This window comes from Kogia breviceps, chromosome 12, assembly GCF_026419965.1.
Source record: "Kogia breviceps isolate mKogBre1 chromosome 12, mKogBre1 haplotype 1, whole genome shotgun sequence".
NCBI lineage: Eukaryota > Metazoa > Chordata > Mammalia > Artiodactyla > Physeteridae > Kogia > Kogia breviceps.
In genome coordinates this window covers 99772084-99793550 of record NC_081321.1, presented here as the reverse complement: position 1 = coordinate 99793550, position 21467 = coordinate 99772084, and the positions used below count along the sequence as shown (strand labels likewise).

Sequence of the window (21467 nt, the reverse complement as noted above, 5' to 3'; positions counted from 1 at the left end):
TGAGGCAGACAGTCCCGGGCGCAGAAGCTTCTGTGCTTCTGTTCCCCGTTGTTCTAAGGGCTCCCTGCAAGCTTGTGCCTTGGTAGGGACTGTGCTGGGTCCAGAGTGACAAGATGGCCTCCAGGTTTTGTCACCTGACTGCATCCTCTCAGTGGTCCTAAGACTTCCCTGCAGCTTCGCGGAAATAAGCCGGAAGTGAGCCCGCCTTTCGGGTGGGCACCGCCAGGCTTCAGCCTGCAGAGGGGTGGGACCCGCCGGGGGCTCACAGGCTTGCCCAGATGCCTCATGGAAACTGGGGTGGGTGTGCTCACGGGGGGAATCCATCAGGGCTGCAGGGACACGGGTCTGAGCTGAGCCAGAAGGATGTGAACTTTGCCAGGTTTTTCTCGGGTCCCAGAGCACATTTGGGGGCCGGGCACTAGGAGGCAGGTGAAGGCCCTCTGGGCAGGGTGGCTGCATCTCTCGGGGCTGCCCTGGAGGTGATGTTGCTGCCCTGTGGCCATCGTGAGCGGAGCCCCTGTGGCGGCCCCTGGACAGCTCCTCTGGTTCTGGGCTCGGAACCTATGTTGCGCTCAGCCTGGTAACACAAATACTCCACCGTTTCCAGTCCCCAAGTCCCGAGCGCCTCGTTTCACGGGCGGTTCGCCTGTGCTGGCCGAGACGCAACACCCTCTTGTGCGTCTTTCTGAAGCAGCACGTGCTGTCCTGTCCTGTGTGCCGGGCGCCCGGAGATGAGTAGGTCACAGCTAAGAGCAGAGAAGCCGCCAGCATTGCACGAGACAAGGCCGTACCTGGGCTGGACCGTGCTGGACGCTGTGGGGTCTGAACTGGGCTGGGGGATGGGCAGGGTCACCTAGTGGCTGGAACAGGTGCAGAGGAGGTAAAACAGGGGCTCTGCGTCCCCACGCGCCTGGAGCAGAGCGTGTGAGGCTGGGGGGCTGGATCGTGGTGGTTGTTGAGACCCCCTGATGGGCACTTGGGGGTTGCACTGGGGGCTTCTGAGCTTGACGGGCATGGTGGGAGCCGAGTGTGGGAGGAGAGGAGGGGGGTCTGGGCCGTAGGGGGGATGGTGGTGGTGGTGGTGGTGGTGGGTGGGGAGGGGCGGGGCCTGGGGCGCGGGGGCGCGGTTCCCGGTCGGGCCGGGGTGGCCTCCGAGTGACCCCCCCCCCTTGTGTCCCGCAGACGGCGTCCACAGCGTGGCGGCGCTCTGCACCCTGCGGGTCAGCATCATCACGGACGACATGCTGACCAACAGCATCACCGTGCGCCTGGAGAACATGTCGCAGGAGAAGTTCCTGTCCCCGCTGCTGTCCCGCTTCGTGGAAGGGGTGGCCACGGTGCTGTCCACCACCAAGGACGCCGTCTTCGTCTTCAACATCCAGAACGACACGGACGTCAGCGCCAACATCCTGAACGTGACCTTCTCGGCCTTGCTCCCCGGAGGCGTCCGGGACAAGTTTTTCCCGTCGGAGGACCTACAGGAGCAGATCTACCTGAACCGGACGCTGCTGACGGCCGTGTCCACCCAGCGCGTCCTGCCCTTCGACGACAACATCTGCCTGCGGGAGCCGTGCGAGAACTACATGAAGTGCGTGTCGGTGCTGAGGTTCGACAGCTCGGCCCCCTTCATCAGCTCCCCGACCGTGCTCTTCCGGCCCATCCACCCCGTCAACGGGCTGCGCTGCCGCTGCCCGCCCGGCTTCACCGGCGACTATTGCGAGACCGAGATCGACCTGTGCTACTCCAGCCCCTGCGGCGCCCACGGCCGGTGTCACAGCCGGGAGGGCGGCTACACCTGCGAGTGTCAGGAGGACTTCACAGGTACGCGCCACCCTTCGCGGGTCCCGGGGTGGCGCAGGCGGTGGGGAGGCCCCGGGTCGCCTCTGCTTCACACGAGGCTCCCGGTGCGCAGGTCGGAGGGTGTCAGGTGGTTTCCTCTGTCCACTTCCCTCCTCGGGGACAGGGTCAAAGGATGGACCACGGGCCTGGGCGTCGGCCCGGCTTGCTTAGCTCAGCCCCGAGGTCTCTAATGATCCCGTGCCACTTAAGCCACCCTCTTTATAAGGACAGTGGGAGGAGGAGGATAGTGCCAGAGCCGCCCAAAAGATCTGCGCGTATGTAACGACATGTGCTTTTTTTTATGTGGCTTCAAATTTAAAGCAGTTCGTTCCGGACTTCGAGTTTAATTGGTTTCTGGAAAACAGTGTAATGACTAGGATGGCAGTTGTGAGCCACTGATCGCCTGGGTCTGGAAAGACTGTTGGTTTTTTCATGCCTCATTGTCGCTGTAGAAATTACTCATCTTCTCTGCCTGGAAGATGCCCTTACCTCGAGACGTCCCCGTTTGTCACAAAGATGAATCGCTCTCAAGGCAGCCAGCGGCGGTTTTTAAAGATAAAAAACCCGCCGAGAGCAGCACAGAAACATATGCTCTTGCTTTGGTCTCCGATGGCCCGTTACACTGAAAGACGGCCCACTTGACAAACAAGTGTGCTGTGGCAGATGGTGGCCGTCTGTCTTTTTGGAAAGTCCTCTGAGGTTGGGTGGGGCCTGATTCGTGCCGGTGGTGGTTTTTCAGAGTCTTCCGCGGACCGTGTCCTCGGTTGACGTGTTTGGTGTAAACGGCGGAGAAATGGGTTCTGTGCGCGTGGGACGCGGCGCCACTGATGGAGCTTAGGACGGGGCTTACGGTATTAACGGGTGTTCGTCGGGCAGGAACGGAGAAAGCCTGGGGCGGGAGCACAGAGGGAGGAAGGCCGCCGTGTGGTGCTTCGCTTCTGAAGAGGAGGAGCCCCAGCCAGAAGAGGGGGCGTTAGGCAGCCCGGGGAGATGGGTGTGCGCCCCGACTTGGCCGCGTCTGAGCGCCAGCCTGGTTATAATCTGCTGGCACCGCTGCGGCGAGAAAGCCTTGATCGCCTGCCTGTGTCTCCCCTCCCCTCGCCCGTCTGTGTCTGTCTGCCTGTCCATCCATCCTGTCCGGCTCTGGAGATCTCTTCCCCGCGGTCTCTCAAGCGTTAACCCTAAGTTCCTGGCCACGCTGGAGCTTGGTGGTGAGCGGGGAAGGAAGGCAAAGGAGACTCCAGCCCCCAAGCACACGCCTGAGTTTTCAGGGGGCTCTGGTTGTGCCGAGGAGCCGTGCCACGCGGGTGGGGGTCCTCCCCCTCCTCCCCTTCCCTCCCCACGGCCTTGAGGTGGCATCTCGGCCTCTTCCGAAGTGCCTGACCAGGTGTGCCAGCCGAGCACAGTCGGCCTCCCTCACGGTGGAGAAGCGTTCCCCCTGGGGCTGCTGTCCCTGACCCCCTCCCTGCCACGTGGCCTGGACGGGGGGGGTGCTTCTGCGGAAGACTCGTGCTTCAAGTGGGGAAGCCGTAGCCCTGGGCCCTGGGAAAGAGCCTGGTGCCCTCCAGGGAGTCAGCCAGTGAGCAGTCATTCGCTTGCTCCGGGAGTATTAACTGAGTGCCTGCCCTATGCCCAGCCAGTGCACGCAGCAGACCTACCCCTGCCCAGTCAGGTGGGCCACCCAAGGTGACCAGCCCTCTCCCTGGTGGAGACATTTAGTGGTGGGGACCTGGTGGGGGACACCCCTAAGCACCCCCAGAATCCGGTGATTTCATCTTGAGGATGGGTCTGAAGGGTGGGGTCTACCTCGGTCGAGGGCACCAGCTTGTCCCGTGGCCGCAGCAGCAGTCCTGGCTTCCAGAAGTCCCGGATGTGAGCTTGGGGCCATGTCTGGGCAGGATAAGTGGAGGCCGCAAGGGACCCGTGGACCCTGGATCCCCTCTAAAGAGGCCTCAACCCATTGGGTGGAAAGGACTTCCAGAGTTCTCAAATTTTCTTTTCATCGCCAGAGTCATTTCTAGAGAAATTATGCCTGGGAATGACCCCCTGTGTCATCACCGCTGAAATGTCTTGATTGGCAGGGGACTAATTTGAATGTCTTTGGTACTAAATTATCATATGTATTTCCCTCCGAGATTAGACTGATTATTTTTACTCTGTCGCCCTTCCTCTGTTTCTTCCTTTCTTCCTTTGAAGCCCTGCTCTCTTGGTGCAGGTAATTGAGCCCATTTATTCGCGGTGAAAGCTGTGCTGTCGTCGCCAGGGTTTTATTACTTGCTCCCTGGTAAGCCGAGCTCGGGCCTGGCGGGCGGGAAGCTGGAAGGGGCCCAAGGCCTCCGGAGGACCCTGGCTTCCTGTGCTGCCTACGGGAGACGAGCTGGGTGAAGGAAGGTGTCAGTTAAGTTCAGGAAAAGCTCATGAATTTGATGCTGGAAAAATACCCCGACAGCTCCCCTGTGTTTCTCAGCCCACTTTGGCCTCAGGGAAGCTCCGAGGGCCCAGGGAAGAGGACTGCCCGTCCTGGTGGGGAGAAGGCATCTCCCCTTCTCGCGGCTCTGCATGGGGGCCTGGCGGGGGTCTGCAGGGAACCCCACTCTGACGGGAGCGGGGCCAGAAGGGCTGGAGGCGTCGAGGCGCAGCTCAGCGACTGTCACGTGTGACAAGCGCGCGCGCCGGGTTCCCGGGTTCCTGGGTTCCGGCCCCTCTGTCTTCCAGCCTGCGAGCGGCGTAGCTTTGCTTTTGGCTTTGCTTTTGGTTAAGCTCCCCAAGGACGTAGCCCGTTCCTGCCATCTCCCCAGCCCCGCACCTGCCGTCCCTCTGTCCTTGCCTACCTCAGGACCCAGCGCAGCGCTGTCCCTGCTGTCGGAAGGTTCTGGAAGTTTGCCCAGCTTCCTTGGACAGTGACACCGTGGATCTTCTTGGAAACTTCCTCGGCGCCTTGTTTATGCGTGGGTTGCTCTGCTCTCGTTTTGGGTGTGATCCACTTATTTCCAGGATCCTCAGGACAGCAGTGACCTGCAGATTGTACTTATTGGGCACTTAACGTGCTGTACTGTTCCAGATGCTTCTACACTGTTACCCCAATCCTCCTGGCAGCTGTACGGCCCCATTTTATAAATGGAGAGCCTGTGGTACGGGACATTAAAGTTTCTAGCCCAGAGGTTCTCAGCCGGGGTGATTCTGCCCCCGGGCGACACATGACAGTATCCAAAGATGTTTTTGCTTGTCTCAGCTGGGGGTGGGGTGCTCGGGGCTGGAGGCCAGGGCCGCTGCCTTGCATCCTCCAAGGGTACAGCACGCCCCCCACGGAGAATGGGCCTTGTGTCTGTGGTGGAGGTGGAGGAGCCCAGCTCTAGACCCGGGTGAAGGGTGAGTCAGGATTCGAACCCGGTGCTCTGGCTTCTGAGCTCAGGCTTGCCCGCCCTGTGGATTCCTCGAGGGCGGAATGGCCTGGTTTGCCTGTTTACTGGGTCCTTTCTCTTGCTTCCTTGACTCCACAGCATCTATTAAAAAGCGCCTTCAGGGGGCTTCCCCGGTGGCGCAGTGGTTGAGAATCCGCCTGCCGATGCAGGGGACACGGGTTCGTGCCCCGGTCCGGGAGGATCCGCGGCTGGGCCCGTGAGCCGTGGCCGCCGAGCCTGCGCGTCCGGAGCCTGTGTTCCGCAACGGGAGAGGCCACGACAGTGAGAGGCCCGTGTACTGCCAAAAAAAAAAAAAAAAAAAGCGCCTTCTGCGCTCAAGGTTCCGAATGAAGTGTGATGGCTAAGGGGCGGCGTCGCTGAGCAGGGGCCGCGGGGAGAGGGTCTCACTCGCCGTCACCCTGTTACCCGAGGGGGTGGCAGGAAACTCTTCCCGCCCAGGAGGACCCTGGACTAAACCCATCCAGGGCAAGCCTCAGGATGTGATTCTGCGTCCGGGTCCTGTGGCCTCCTGATGCGTCGTCTCCCTAATTAAACAGTCTAATCACCCCTCGCCGACGTGGCGGAGAGCACGAGTCCACGCAGGCTCTGCTCCAGGCCCTTTCTTTCCCTGTGCCTGTCCCAACCCCATGAGGTAGGGACAGTTGTCACCCATTTCAGGGACACCCAGGTGCAGAGCCGGGTGGGGGGCCCCGGGGCTTTCCTTCCAGAGCCGCAGGGGCCGGCCCCGCCCCACCCCACTGCCCCTCGCTCGCCTTCCAGAAACATGCCCGGCTCCTCTCCCCGGGGCCCTGCCCCTCGAGTGCGCTTTCCCTTGTCTTCCCGAATGTCACCTCCGAATGTCACCTCCGCGTCCCCGTCGCTCTGCCTTCCCCTCGCCCACGGCAGAGCTCGGAGGCTGGAGTCCGGATCTGCTTGGTGCTGTCTGCTCCCTCCCCTCTGCGTCCAGCGTCTTTGTCCATCAGCACAGCGCCGGGCATACAGCAGGCACGTGATAAACACCCATGCCCGCCGTCCGACGGGCGCAGGCCTTGACCGGGCCACTCCTCCTCGCAGGCCTCAGAAGACGTCCTGGAGCTCTGGGACTCTGTGCTGTGCTCGGAGCAGCGCCTCTAGCCGCTCCCGTGGCTGAGCTGGAGGGGACGGGGCTCCCCCTTCCGTCCGCTGTGTCCCTTCCTGTCCTGCCGGTGGGTGTGCCCCCCGGGATCCACTCGGGTCCTGCCCAGCCGCGTGCCCACGCGGCCCCGGCCCACGGCTGCCTTGGAACCCCTTCCTCACACACGTCCTCCCAGGATGAGAGCAGCGGACAGTGGTTTATGCCACAGCCACGTGGGCCCAGGGGTGCGTTCCTGAGAAGGCGGCAGCTTTGATGTCACCGGGGCAGGAGGGCTTTCAAGGACCTCTCGGTCATCTGCGTGTCGGGGGGCACAGAGGGGAGGGTTCCGTTTATTCCTGAGCCTCTGTGTTTAGACCCAAGGCCGCTTGTCTGGGTTCAGAGGGTGTTTCGGCAAATACCAGCCAACAGTCCTGCCTCTGGGCTTGAAGCACACGGCTGTCCCTGGGCTTCGGACATCCAGGCTGCTGGACCCTGTGTCGTCAAGGGTGTGCCCCTGCTGCATTTAGCCTGGTTTGGGGATCAGAGGGTCAGGGGCCACTTAGGAGAGTCTCAGTGACGCTGGGTTTGAGCTTTGTGCTAACAGCCCCAGGATGGGATGTCCCTGTTGTCCTGTGAGGGGGGCTTCCGGGACTCTGACTGTCCCCCGGGGTGACCTCAGCAGGGATGCGGGCCCTGACTGTCCCCAGGGCCAGGATATTTTGTGTAGGTTCAAGGCCAAGGGAAGCTTTTAATGTAAAAATCGGATCATCTTTTCTGTTCACGGGGAAAAATTTAAATCAATTCCGGCACTTCTCTGATTCTTACTCCAGCTCTGAGTTTTATCTTGAATTCTCTCATCAGAGTAACAGTATCTCCATCCTCCTGGAGTGCACGGACCCCCCCCCGCACCCCCACATTAGACTAAAAGTGCTTCGTGCGTCTGGGCCGCGCTGTCCTCAGCACGTGGGGTGACGTTCACAGAACACAAGAGAAATAAGTTCGCTGCACTTGCTGCAATTTACTGCATTAAAGCACCGCTTGGGAGAGTTCGTCGTCGTCAAGTTGAATTTAGTCCTTAAACCGGAGAGTTAGTTATCATTCAAAGTGAAAATTGTTACCTGGCCTATACTTAAAATCTCAAACAAAGCAGAAACAGAGTCCTTTCTTAGGAAAATGTACTTTTCAGATACTCAGGATTACTCCAAGTTTCTCTCTCTAGCACCTCTCCAGTCTTTGACGTTGGGCTCTTTCTACCGGTTCCAGGTTGGGGATATCCAGCATTTCTCTAGTACATTATTGTAAAGCTAGGGCATTACTGCACTTCAGGAAGACTTTGTTTTCCATTAAAATCATATACAGAGAGATTGCAGTGGGGATAAATTTAGCCAGGGATCTCCTTTTCTCTTCCATGGAATTCTTTCTCCCAAAGCTGTTTTTTTTTTTTTTTTTTTTTTGTGGTACGCGGGCCTCTCACTGTTGTGGCCTCTCCCGTTGCGGAGCACAGGCTCCGGACACGCAGGCTCGGCGGCCATGGCTCAGGGGGCCAGCCGCTCCGCGGCACGTGGTATCTTCCCTGACCGGGGCACGAACCCGCGTCCCCTGCATCGGCAGGCGGACTCCCAACCACTGTGCCACCAGGGAAGCCCCCAAAGCTGAAGTCTTGACAAACAGAATAATCATCCCCCTTGTCTGGCCAGGGTGTCCGTGCACAGCCCAAACGGCCACTGGGGACAGGGACGGGGCTAACAGGGCTTCTGTTAGCTTCCTGGGGCTCCTGTCACAAAGGACCACACACTGAGTGGCTTAAAATAACAGAAATTGGACTTCCCTGGTGGCGCAGTGCTTAAGAATCTGCCTGCCAATGCAGGGGACACGAGTTCGAGCCCTGGTCTGGGAAGATCCCACATGCCGCGGAGCAGCTAAGCCCCTGCGCCACAACTACTGAGCCTGTGCTCTAGAGCCCACGTGCCACGACTATTGAAGCCCCTGCGCCTACAGCCCGTGCTCCGCAACAAGAGAAGCCACAGCAATGAGAAGCCCACGCACTGCAATGAAGAGTAGCCCCCGCTCTCCGCAACTAGAGAAAGCCCGCGTGCGGCAACGAAGACCCAACGCAGCCAAAAATAAAATAAATTTATTGAAATAAAAAAATCACATAAAGTTATTCTCTCGCAGCTCTGGAGGCCTGAAGTCCAAAATCAGGGTGTCGGGTCGGCGGGGACTTGCTCCCTGCAGAGGCCCTAGGGGGGAGAGTCCTTCCTGCCTCTTCTTAGCTTCTGGTTGTCCTGGGTGGTCCTTGGCTTGTAGCTGCATCTCTTCAGTCTCTGCCTCTGTCCTCATATGGCACCCCCCGCCCCTGGTGTGTTCTGTCTCTGTGTCCAAATTTCCCTCATTTTAAAAGGACACCAGTCATTGGACTAGAGCCCCTGCTAGTCCAGTATAATCTCATTTTAACTTGAGGACATCTGCAAGAACCTATTTCCAAGTGAGATTAATTCACAGGCACCAGGGGTCAGGGCCTGAACATGATCTGGCTGCTGGGAAGACAGTTCCACTGGCCTCAGGGCTTCTGGGGGTTGGTGGTGACGGCCACATCTTGTCGACCTGCCTGTCGAGCGTCTGCTGGGACAGAGGACACTCCAACAGCCTTCTGTGGTTTGTTTTCTTTTCAGAGATCTAAAAACAAGCGTTCCTCGTGTCCACCCAGACAGCTTCTAGGTGGGTCAGACGAGCTGGGCGCAGGGCGTGGGTCGGTGAGGAACACAGGTAGACGCTGAAATGTCCGACCACGGTGAGCGGAGTGGCCTGAGGACATGCCACGTGCGGTTAGAACCTTCCCGGGTCGTCGTACCCGCTGTCCGAGGGGAGACGAGGCTCCTTGGCCAGTTCCTGCCGGGGGTCTCCCCCGTGCAGGCTGTGAGCAGCCGGTGTGTGTGTGCATGTGGAGAGCAGCTGCTTCTGCAGAAAGAGCCGGAAGGCAGGCTCCATGAGAGCGAGGACTGGGCTTCCTGCTCCCCTCTTAGCTCGTGTCCTGCAGCTGCTGTGACAGAGTCCCACAGACGAGGGGCTTCAGCAGCACAGATTTTATTCTCGCAGAGTTCCTTCTGGAGGCGCCGGGGGAGAATCTCTCCTTCTCCGGCTTCTAGAGGCTGCCTGCATCCCTTGGCTGGCGGCCCCTCCTCACCTCACGCCAGCCTCTGCCTCTGTCATCAGAGCTTCACCGCTGACCCTCGTCCCCCGCGAGGACCCCCAGGAGTCCAGGGTAACTTCCCTGTCTCAGGTCTCAAGATCCCTACCTGACCCACGCCCGCCAAGGCCCTTCTGTGGTGTGAGGTCACACGGCCTCAGGCTCCAGGGAGTAGGATGTGGATGTCTTCGGGGCTCCGTACTCTCCCACCGGCGCCCGGCACCCCCTTGATGCTCAGTCAGTCGGTACTTGCGGAGAGGTGAGTAAGCGAGGCCTTTGCCATCGGCACTGGGGTCGGTCCCCGCTGTTTCTCCGGAGGCACCACGTGGACCACAGGCCGCCGGGAGTTCCTGGGGGTCCAGCCTGAGCCCTTGACCGGCGAGTGGCCACCCCCAACTGCCCCAGGGAGAGTGGTCTCCATCACACTGTTGGCCCATCGCCCCCTCCTGAGCCCTTTCCCTGATGTGGACAGACAGATGTCTCTTGTGCTCCGAGTGTGTAGGGCTTGGGGGGCGACGGGCTGGGACTTCTCTGCTGGGGTCGCCGGGCACAGCTGGAGGGGGCCGTGTGCGTGAGGCAGGGCAGCGCGTCTGTCCTGAGTCCAAGGGGCGAATAAAGAATGCGCGTTCTTCTCTCTGGATGTCCGTCTGTCCCGGGAACCGTCCCTCCTCCCGGCACCATGCAGGAAGGGGAATTTGAACCATCGGGGGCTGAGCTGCTGTGTTGCCTGGATGATTAAGGTTTTGTTAGCATATTCCGGCTGCGTTTGGACACGTCGCCGTTTCAGAGTTGGCACGGTTTCCCTACTAACTGATAAAGTGCTGGGGACGCCGCTTTCCGGCCTCGCTGCCCGCAGCTGCGAGTTTACTTTCCACCGACAGTTTCCTCCCACGGTCAGCAGGGACCCTCAGCCCGGCCTCCAGGCTTCCATCTTCCCCGGGGTGCAGGGCGTCTCCCATCCCACCCACGCAAGCCCACCCTCTCCAGGAGACCCCCCCAGGCCCTCCCGTGCCCCGACCCTCAGAGGGCCCCACGTCCTTAGAAGGAAATCATAGTCCTGTGTCTGAGATGCTATCCTGGAGCTGGTTCTTGGGACGTTGCAGGACAGATGCTCTGGCCCAGGGGTTTCTGGGTGACCTCTCCCAAAGCCGGGGCCCCCCTGGATGAGGCAGTTTCCAGGCTGTGTACCGCCCCCCATCCCATGGTCTCTGGAGAGAGGCCTGCAGAGGCCCACAAGGGCACAAGGAGGGCCCTGGACAGCGTGAACCTCCCTCCCACCAGGCCCCTGGGGGATGTTGGCTGGGGCCCAGGCTGCCCCGGGGTGGGACCCTCCACCATTCTGGGACCCCAGATGTCTCCTGAGCTGCCACCAGCTGTATCCTTCTGAGCCCACATCCTTGGCTGGGAAGGACCCTGCCTTTGCTTTCGGGGGGTTCAGGAGCCAAGATGGGGTTCTGGGCGCTCAGGCCCTGGGGGTCAGCTGGGTGAACTCTCCCCTGGTCACCAGGTGCACCTTTGCCCCAGGCACCCCACGTGCCAGTGTCCGGCCCCCTGGGGGGCCTCCCCCACCGGCTTTGGCAGCCAAGGTTTGGGGGTCCACCTGTGTGTGTTCATTTGGTGCCTCCTGGGTCCGTAGCTGCTGCCCACTGGGTACCACAAAGACCTGGGGGACAGAGGGGGCTTTTTCTTCCACGGCTTCAGCTCCGCTGAGGCTTATGGAGGCGCCGAAAGGTGTTAGGGGCGCTGCTTTCTTAGGGGACCGTCCCCAGGAAGAGATTTCTGCTGAGTCTCTCCGGTTTCCGTGGCGTGTTTAGGATTCGTAGTGGTTTCCTGTGGCTGCCGGAATAAAAGACTGTAGGCTGGGTGGCTTAACACAGCAGAAATTCATTCTCTCAGGGTTCCCGAGGCCAGAATTCTGAAATCAAGGTGTGGGCGGGGCCCTGCTCCCTCTGAAAGGCTCTGGGGACACCAGGCGCGGGTCCTTTTGTCTCTTCCAGCCGTGGTGGCCTCAGGCTCCCTGGGCCTGTGCCTCCATCCTCACATGGTCTGTAAACTCCAGATGCTCCTCTTTCATAAGGATTCGCGTGATTGCAGGGGGCCCACCCAGGTAACAAGGAGGGTCTCAGTTCAAGATCCTTAATTTAATCACGTCTTTTGCCACGTGACGTGATAGTCCCAGGTTCCAGGAATTAGGATGTGGACGTATCTTTTAGGAGCCACCGTTTAGCTGACTTCAGGGTTGGTTTATTTTCTGTTCCCCCCACCCCCCAATGGACGTGAGGAGAGGCGGGTGGGGAGAGCACCGCCTTTCTGACAGGAGGGGGTCCCCAGGTATGGCTGCGGGCTGGACTGGGCTGGTCCGGGCCGGGCCGGGCTGTGTACCTGCACCAGGAGTTTGGAAAGCACTGCGATTTTTCAGGTTTGCCGGGTTTCAGCCTCTCAGGTGTGTAGGTAACTCTTGACTTACAGCCAGGAGCCGTGGAGAAGCTGGAATCATTTTTTTGGGTGCTGGAATGCATTTTTAATTTATATTTTTTAAAAAATGGGTGTGTCGGGGTTCTGGGAATTTGCTTCAAAGACAGTAGTGAAGTCACCCCAAAGCCCCAGCCCGGGGCAGGCCTGCCATGGTCTGGGCTTCCGGCCTCCCCTCCCCGTGGTGTGGGCAGGTGTCTGGCCTCTGAGGGGCCCTTCCTGGCAGCCTTGCCCCGTAGGGGAGGGAGCTCCAGGGCCTGGCCAGGAGGTGAGGCAGTCCAGCAACCTTGAAAGTCAGAGGCGGAGGGCGAGAGGCTTGAAGGGAGCTGGGGGGTGGGGAGCAGGCCAGTGCGGGGCTTGGGGTGGACAGATGGGGCCTCCAGGCTCAAGAAGTCAGTTCAGAGCAGGGGGTCATGTGACAGTCCCACGTGCAGATGCTCAGCTCAAGAGCTTCACAGAATTAGCCGATCTCACCTTGACCCCAGCCTCCTAGGGGCTAGGCTAGCCCCAGGGCCAGAAACAGAAATCCTGCCTTCAGGGAGGGTTTCCAGCCGGGGAAACTGAGTCAGCACTCGGTCGGGAGCCTGCTCCGGACACCCTGGCGGGGGGGGGGGGGGGGCACGGTTAGCTGGGAGGGCGTGCCTAGGCCGTGGGTGGGTGGGTGGACCGATTTTTTTCAGTGTTTAACCTTTTCAGAGACCCTGTCCTTGTCTCCGTGCTCCTGAAGCTTCCAACACAAGCTGTGCGGGTGGATCACTGCCTCCGGAGAGTCTCGTTTTTCTAGTTCAAAGCCCTGAGCTATCGCTTAGGACCAGAAGGCAACTGTCTCTTTATTTATTGACAAACTCAAGTCATACAAACCTCTGCATGCCCCTCCCTTCCCGGGGCCCAGTCCTGGCCCTGCTTCAGGGCCGAGGGGTTCGGCCTGGCTGCGCTCCCCCTCCTGCTGGCCCCCAGTTCTCCCCGTCTCCCTCCTCCGCATCCCCAGCAGCCCCCGGCATGGCACCTTCTGAAGCGCCTCTTGGCAGGAACCAGGTTCACATCCTCATCTCCCGCTTCCTGCCCTGCTCCTCCTCCCCCAGACCTGCCGTGACTGTCACACATGCATGCACACCCCCCACACACACCACACATACCCGCCACACACGGACACATCACATACCACACACATCACACGTACACATCACGTATACACGCCACACAGACATACATCACATAACACACGCATCACATATACACACCACACAGACATACATACATATCTCATACACACACCACATACCACACACATCACACATACATGCCACACAGACATACGTACACATACCACACACATCACATATACACGTCGTACAGACACACATCACATCACACACACACACACTCCTGTGCCTTTTACCTTCCCCCTGCCAGGCCCTGCTCCCCACAGGTCTCTCTACGGAGAAGGGTGTTTGTCTGTCCCCCTCGTCCTTCGCAGACCTGACCAGGTGCGCACCCGTCACCCAGCATCCGGCCCAGCCCCCGATATCCCTGTGCTTCCGCTGGGGCCCTTTCTGGGTCCGAGCCGTCTCCACCGTCACGGACGCTCCTGCACAGCCCAGCTCAGAGGCTCCCCCACTCGGGCACTATGTTTTTCCTCCATTTCCCTTATCTTTAAGGAATATCTTTTTTGGTTACAAACAAAAAACGGTGTTCTTATACCCTGTGCCGGGTGTCAGTTTCCGGCCTGTGAGAGGGGGGCGCGTGAGAATTCCCACACCAGGGGCTGCACGGCCTCCTCCGCCCCGGTAACACTGAGCTGTCATCACAGCCCCCCTGCACATGAGCCGCTGTTTAAGCTCTGTGAAGCTGGCGCTTCTCGAGGGCACTTAACGCTCCCCACCCGAGGGTCTGTGGCTTTGGCGCTGCCGGCGGGGTTCCTGGGAGGCCGGTGTCGTCCTGCCACCCCCAGCCCCAAGCCTGGGTGGGACAGGCGTCCAGCGATGGGGACGTGCGTGAGGTCGTGGCGGCTAGAGGGGCCTCGGCTCCTGGGCGCTCCTGTTCTGCAGCTACGAATGCCTTTTGATGGGGCGGGGGGTCCTTTCCCAGTTTTCCGTGCGGGGTTCTGCCTTTGCAGCCGTGACCGGGAGGCCAGGCCTCGGGTCCTCCTCGGCAGGGGGTTGCAGCGCTCCATGCATTATTGAGCAAGGCTCTTAGCTTGCCCGGGTGAACCTGATCCTTGGTGGGAGGGCGACGCTGGCAGGCATCATGGGTTGGGGGTGCACACGAGGAGGATGGATGGGGGGACTTTCCCCAGGTTTTGAATGGCTCAGAGCAAGCATCTGACTCGAAGCAGGATGCCAGGGTGCTTGGAATAAATTTCGGGAGCCCACGTTTACTTGGAGGATTCCTAGAAGAGGAAAACGGTGAAGTTACATCTTGTTAAGCAAGCATATCTGAGAACATTTATTGCATTAAAGTAGCGTTTCGTGTAAGAGCTGTATATTAAAAAAAGATACAGGGCTCACTAAATTTGGTCCTAATTATTTGCCTAAAGTAAGATGATGTTAAGAATGAAAAACCATCCTATCACATCTCTTCACAACTCTGAGTTCTGATGCCCGGTTGGCTGTGACGTCCCATGGACATGGGACAGTTCTGCGAATCAGGGCTTTTTCCCCCGAGGACGGGCCGCCAGGATCTGCCAGCACAGCCCTGAGGAGAAGATACAGTTAAGGAAACGTGTAAGTGGATGACTGTGCAGTTTAGCTGGAGTGGCTGCCATGGAAAGCACCCTGATAGGGTGCACACGGGGGCCTGGGATTGGCCTGAACGAAGGTCCTGGAACCCACAGGCGAGACCCTTTCTAGGGGACCCCGTTCATCTGAGACCTGCATGCTCAGAGGGAGTTCTCACTGCCTTTTATTTAAAAAAAAAAAAAAAAAAAATCAAAGCGTGTTTCTCAGTAGAGTTAGTTCTTCATTCATTAGATCAACAAATTCCCAACACTGTTTGAATCGAACCTGTGAATTATGCAGGTTTTATAATTCTGTACAGGCATTCATCATTGGCTTGGAAGAGGGGAGATCCTGGCATTTTATGACTTCATCTCACAAGCATTCGTCGAGTACCTGCTACGTGCCGGGCGTTTCTCAGGCACCCTCTGTGTGCTAGATATTCTTAGACTTGACCCCCAGACAGACCCTGCCCCTACCCCAGAGCCTGGGGAGACAGAGGCTGGGGGACAGTTGCACAGCCTGGAGCAGGGGTGGGCGCTCTCTGGAGAGGGGAGATTCTGGGCCCATCAGGCTCTGTCCTGGGCGCCCTGGCCCTGGTCAGGTGGGTGGGCGAAGCCTCCTGAGGGGATGCAGGGTGCCTGACGTGAAGCTGCATCCAGGCACAGGGAAGCCACCTGCAGAGGCCAGCAGAGAGGATGCCAGGCACAGAGAAAGGGGGTCACCAGGGGGTGATGGTTGACAGTGGTGAATATGCGTGAGTGTGGACCTAGGGGGTCTCGTCTCCATTAGCCTGTTGAATCCCCCGATTCAACATGTGGCCGTCATGAGAGGTGGTGAGTGTGGCGTAGATGGGGCTGGCCTGTGGCCGAGGGCCAGGCTCCAAGGTGGAAGGGTCTTCATGGAGCAGAGGAATTGTTCTGAAGCCGGTATGTGGCCACGCCAGCATTCTGGAAAGCTCTCTCGGGTGTTGTGTGGAGGACAGGCAGGTCTGTAAGGTGATGAGCCGCTGACGTGGGTCCAGGGGCCCGAGCGACGGTCACTGTCTGGGGTTGTGCAGATCGGGGTTGGCATAGACTGGGGTGCGGGTGGCAGTGGAGGCGAGTGACACGGACCCTGGGGGACGGCACTGGTGGGGACAAGGGAGAAGGGGAGGGGACGGCCCCGGGGCTCCTGACCCCCTCCCTGGGCAGCTGCAGGACCCTCTCCAGGTGGGGGGCCCGGAGAGCAGGCTTGGCGAGGGGAGACAGGTTTGAAGCCCGGGTTTTCGGCGGAGAGAACAAGGGCAGAAAGGGCTTGATGGCCGTGTGGGGGTCCCAGAGGAGGGGCCTGAGGCACGGCTGCCGAGGGGGGAGCTGGCCCTGGCCCACCGCCCCTTACTGGCCTGGTGGGAGAGGCCCGGGAGAGCGTTCCCAGAGGGCAGAGAAACCAGAGCCCCGTGAGTCTCTCGGAAGCTGGGGAATGCAGCCCCACAGGGTCAGGTGCTGCTTCACCTCGGGACTCCGTGTTTGCAGAGGCCAACGTTTACTATGATTGTAACTCTAGGACAGACGTGGAGGGCCGCTAGGAGTGGGTGAGTGGTATCACCCCCAGATTCATGTCCAGAACCTCAGAATGTGACCTCCTTTGGACATAGGGTCTTTCCAGATGTAATTAGTAAGGCTCTCGATGAATAGTAAAATCATCCTGGATTTGGGGTCCACCCTGAATCCAGTGACTGGCGTCCTTATGAGAGAAAGGAGGGAGAGATTTGAGACCCAGGGAAGACGGCCGCGTGATGACAGAGGCAGAGACGGATGATGAAGCCACAGCCCAGGGAGCCCAGGGAGCCCCCATCAGCTGGGAGAGGCCGGAAGGATCCTCCCCGGGAGCCTGCAGAGGGAGTGCGGCCCTGCCCGCCCCTTCTTTCTGGACTTTCTGCCCCCAGAGCTATGAGAGAACACATTTCTGTTCTTTTTAAGCCACCAGATTTGTTGTACTTGTTAAAGCAGTTCCAGGAAACGAATACTACAACGACCTATTGGAAACGAAAAGATCTCTTTTGTGCCTAAAACGAACAACTTCACGGAGACTTAGCTTTATTTGCAGCTGATTTGAAATGGCACGAATTGGTTAAGTAGAGGAACAGAATAATCCCACACATCATCACGCCCTTTCCACGGGACAGCGGATGCTTTAAGGCAGCTGTCTGAGCTGCAGCATGGCTGTGGGTAGCACGGGTCCTGCTCTGTCGTCCTCCTGTTCACAGGGGCGGCCTGAGGAATGAGGCTTCCCTGCAGTCGCTGAAAACCACACATGAGCAGAAATACTGTCAGCAAAGTCAAATTGAGGTCTTTGGGAATTGAATGAAGGGGACTCTGTGTGTGTGTGTGCGTCTGTGTCTGTGTGTGTGTGTGTGCGTGTGTGTGTGTGCGCGTGCACGCGGACGCGCTCGGGGCCTCTTCCTTCTCTGGGCCTCGGTAGCAGGCGGCCCTTGAGAGGGCATTGTAGGAGTCCTTAGGTGGAGGTGGAGGAGTTGAGATTTCCGGTCAACACGAGGGCAGAGCTTGGGAGCTGCTGTGGCCGCACTTGGGGGCGTGGGCTGTGTGCTTTCATCCTGGTGACATTGACCACCTGGGCCGAGCCCGGATGGGCAGGATTCTGGAACACGGCGGGCAGAGCACCGTGGGAAGGGGCCGTGCCAGGCCCCCCACTTGTTGGCCGTCATGGTTTGGGGAGCACGGCCCGCCCCGTCCTCCTACGGCGGCTTTATTATTTCAGAATGCCCTTGGCCTGCCAAGTTGGGACTTGGAAGGCAAACACTCCCAGACGTCACATGTATTTTAAAAGTAGAGATTAAAGAATTTGAAGTGTATGAAGAACAAATACACTTTCAGCTAAGCATTTAAAATTAATGACTAGAATTTAAGGAGGCTGCAGGCTGCCCACCTGGAGGAGACCGTTGCCAGGAGTGGGGATTAGCGTGAGAGCGTGTGTGTGAGGGTGTGAATGTGGCTGGCTGTGTCTGTGTGTGCAGGTGTGTACGTGTGTGGCTGAGGGTGTGAACGCGTGTGAAGATGAGAGTGTGTGTGCGAAGATGTGTCGGTATCGTGTGACTGGGTGTGAGTGAGGGCACAGGTGTGTGTACACGAGTGCGTGTGAGGCTATGTGTGCACACGCGTGGATTTGTGCACACAGCCTGCCTGGCGGGGTGGCCGAGCCCAGTGTTCTGGGGCCGGCAGGGCACCCTGCTAACCCGGGAGCGGGCAGGGGGCCAGTGGCGGGGAGATCAGACGGTTTCCGTTGCTGGTGGAGCTGAGCGGAGGGTCTGCAGCCGGGTGGGCCGCCGTCCTTTTCCTTCTGGGCAGCATGTGAATCCTCTGCCCACAAGGTTCCTTGCGGGCAGTCCCTGCTAGGGGAGAACAGGTGGGTGAGCTGGCTGGGCCTTCTGGCCTCTCCCTCCTTGCCCTGCATGGTGGGGAGGAGGGGGGCGAAAAAGAACCCACCTGACACTGTCTGGCCCTGGGGGTGGGCTTGGCCCTGGGTCCCCGGCCTGGTGGCCCCTGCACGGTTATGTAGGTCAGTAGAGGTCACTGATGGCCACTCTCCTCCCTGTTTTTGAGGGACTCAGACTGGGTTACCTTTGCTTAGCAAGTTGTGCATTCCTGGGTGTTGCAACCTGGGAAGGAAGATACTTGGGAGAAGTAGAGGAAGTTCAGATTTGTTTCTGATGCTTGTTATGCTAATTACAGATCAGTTTCACCTGCTCCTCAAAAGGAAGCTCATTCTGAAGTGCTCCCTTGGAAGGCTGAAAGGATTTTCTTACACCAGTCAATTATTGAGCCGTCTAAAATCTGCACACTGGGACGTTGGCTTCCCTGAGAAACAGACCCTGAGGCTCGGAGATCTGCCTTCTCGGGAGACACGAGTGGGCAGGGGCAGGGGGCAGGGGTGGGGGGCACCCAGGGCTGCACAGAGGAGAGGTTGGGCTGCAATGCAGTGGCAGCAAAAGCCTCTGTGCACCCCACGTCTCAGCTCTGGAGGTACAGTGCCGAGGTGGCTGCACTAGCCCAAGGGGCTCTGGGCCCCTCCCTCTCCACGCTCACCCGGTCGCTGGCTGTGAGCTGCCCCAGCAAGGGCTAATGCAGCTTTGGGTGAGGGACTCCGGGAGGAGGATCTGAGTGCGGAGTCTCAGCTGTGAGCCACTGTCACCCAGCACCCCAGAACCCTGGTCCTGGAGGGACATGTGGGGTGCACCACAGTACCCACTCTTCCACAGCATCTAAGTTTTCTTTTTTCAAATGATGATAAATTTTAGTATCACTCTCCAGTTTGTTCCAGTTCCCAGTTGTCTCATACATGCCTGCTCTGGTCTGAATTGTTTACCACCCCCCCTCAAATTCCCAGGTTGCAGCCCTAACTCCACAATGGGACTGTATCTGGAGGTGGGCCCTACAGGAAGTAATTCAGGTAAATGGTCAGGGTGGGCCCTGATCCGATGGGATTAGTGTCCACACAAGCAGAGGCAACAAATCTCTGCCTCTTTCTGTGCACACACACACACACACACACACACACACACACACACACACACACAGAGGAAGGGCCGTGTGAGGACAGAGTGAGCGGGCAGCCGGGAAGAGAGGCCTCAGCAGACCCCAAGCGTGCTGGTACCCTGATCTCGCTGGTACTTCTAGCCTCCAGAACCGTGAGACATACACTTCCGTTGTTTCAGCCCCCAGCCCATGGTATTTTGTTACGGCAGCCCGAGCAGACTGAGACGGTAGGGAATGTATTCACATGGTTCAATATCGAAAAGGCACAGAGGGCGTCCAGGGAAGCCCGTCTCTGGGGACCCCAGTGACTTTGGGTTCCAGGATGATGCTGCCTTTTTTTTTTTTTTTTTTTTTCCCTGTATACGGGCCTCTCACTGCTGTGGCCTATCCCGCTGCGGAGCACAGGCTCCGGACGCGCAGGCTCAGCGGCCACGGCTCACGGGGCCCAGCCGCTCCGCGGCACGTGGGATCCTCCCGGACCGGGGCACGAACCCGCGTCCCCTGCATCGGCAGGCGGACTCCCAACCACTGCACCACCAGGGAAGCCTGATGCTGCCGTTTGAACGCACGCTTCTCCGTGCACCGAGGATCCTGGTGCCGGATGTCTCTGGAGCTCTGAGTTTCGTATCTCTTCATACCAGCCTTTTCATAACCCGAGCGCACTAGTATCGCAAAGGGAAAATTGATAACTATGACCATGTGCAGCTATAACATTTTTATGTGACTACAAACACATAAATAAGTTGAAAGTTAAACTTAAGCCAAGAGGGAGTTATCACAGAAATGGCAGAGAATAGTTAATTTCTAAAATTTATGAGGACCTTGTGTAACAATAAAAACGAGACCAACCATCACTGAAATATGAACACAGGAATAATCAGGCAGTTCAGAGAAAGGAAATGGACGTTGCCAGTAAAACTCAGGCAGATGTTGAACCTCATCAAACATTATTGCAAATAAAACACCTTGAAGAGTCATTTGTCAGAAATGCAAAATATTTTACAGATTGAACATACCTTGTGTTGGCGAGGATGTATGAGTTCGTGCATCCTTTGGGGGAGGATGGTTTGGAAATACTGGGTTAGTCAAAAAGGGCGGCTGTCAAAATGTCAACTGTGTGTACCTTTGATTCATCACTTTTAGGAATGTTCTCAAGAGAGATATTCTTAAAACACACCGAGGATGTATATCAAAAAGTTACCTGCAGGGCTTCCCTGGTGGCGCAGTGGTTGAGAGTCCGCCTGCTGACGCAGGGGACACGGGTTCGTGCCCCGGTCCGGGAGGATCCCATGTGCCGCGGAGCGGCTGGGCCCGTGAGCCGTGGCCGCTGAGCCTGCGCGTCCGGAGCCTGTGCTCCGCCACGGGAGAGGCCACGGCGGTGAGAGGTCCGCGTACTGCAAAAAAAAAAAAAAAAAGTTACCTGCAATAAAAGCGAGCTATAAACAGCCCCGTGTCCATCAGTAGTAGAACAAGAAACATTCGTGATTTAAATTCTGATGGGGTCCTCTATCGCAGGGGTCCCCAAACCCCAGGAACCGGGCCGCACAGCGGGAGGCGAGAGGTGGGCAAGCGAGCAAAGCTTCATGTGTCTCTCCCCATCGCTCCCCATGGCTCGCGTTACCGCCTGAGCCATCCCCCGCTCCCCCCCCCCCCCCGCCCCTCCACCGCTCGCCGTCCGCCGTCCGTGGAAAAATTGTCTTCCATGAAACCAGTCCCTGGTGCCAAAAAGGTTGGGGACTGCTGCTCTAACTGAATACTGTGCGGCCATTAGGAAGGAAGAGGAGGAACTCCAAGTGCCAACAGGGAGGGTCTCCAAGGTACTGCACTGAGCAAACATGCCGGACGGCAGGGGCATCCAGCTCTCCTGATGTTTTCCTGTGGGGACCTGCAAGAAACTGCTGAAGGCTTCCCATGCCGCGTTATTCGTGCAGTGATTTTTTTTTTTTTTTTTAGTATGCAATGTAGTACTTTTATTTTAAAATGCATTCATTTAAAAGTCAAAAACTGGTGACACACATCGGTGGGAGCTGGGGAGTTTCCGGTGTTCGGGCTGCGGGTCTGTGGGTGGCTGGCAATGTCCAGCCTGTGACAGAGGCAGGTCCGGGCTGTGTCCCAGGGAGCGGGGATCACCCCGCCAGACCTCTGCTGGCTGCCGCGGTGGGCACTCTGGGTCTGGCGGGCCTCGGGGGGCCAGCTGTTTCTATG

The 21467-nt window shown here is 58.4% G+C and overlaps 1 protein-coding gene across 2 annotated transcripts in view; it reads left to right on the top strand.

Annotated features, from left to right (window-relative positions):
- Positions 1 to 21467, top strand: part of CELSR1 (cadherin EGF LAG seven-pass G-type receptor 1) — a 144736-nt gene that overhangs the window by 51646 nt on the left and 71623 nt on the right. Inside the window, exons 2-3 of one of the 2 annotated variants that reach the window (XM_067010437.1) lie at positions 1183 to 1821; positions 19114 to 19176. In XM_067010437.1, the coding sequence (XP_066866538.1) occupies positions 1183 to 1821; positions 19114 to 19176 (702 nt within the window). The remainder of the gene's footprint in view (positions 1 to 1182; positions 1822 to 19113; positions 19177 to 21467) is intronic. The other variant, XM_059081660.2, reaches the window with a different exon arrangement.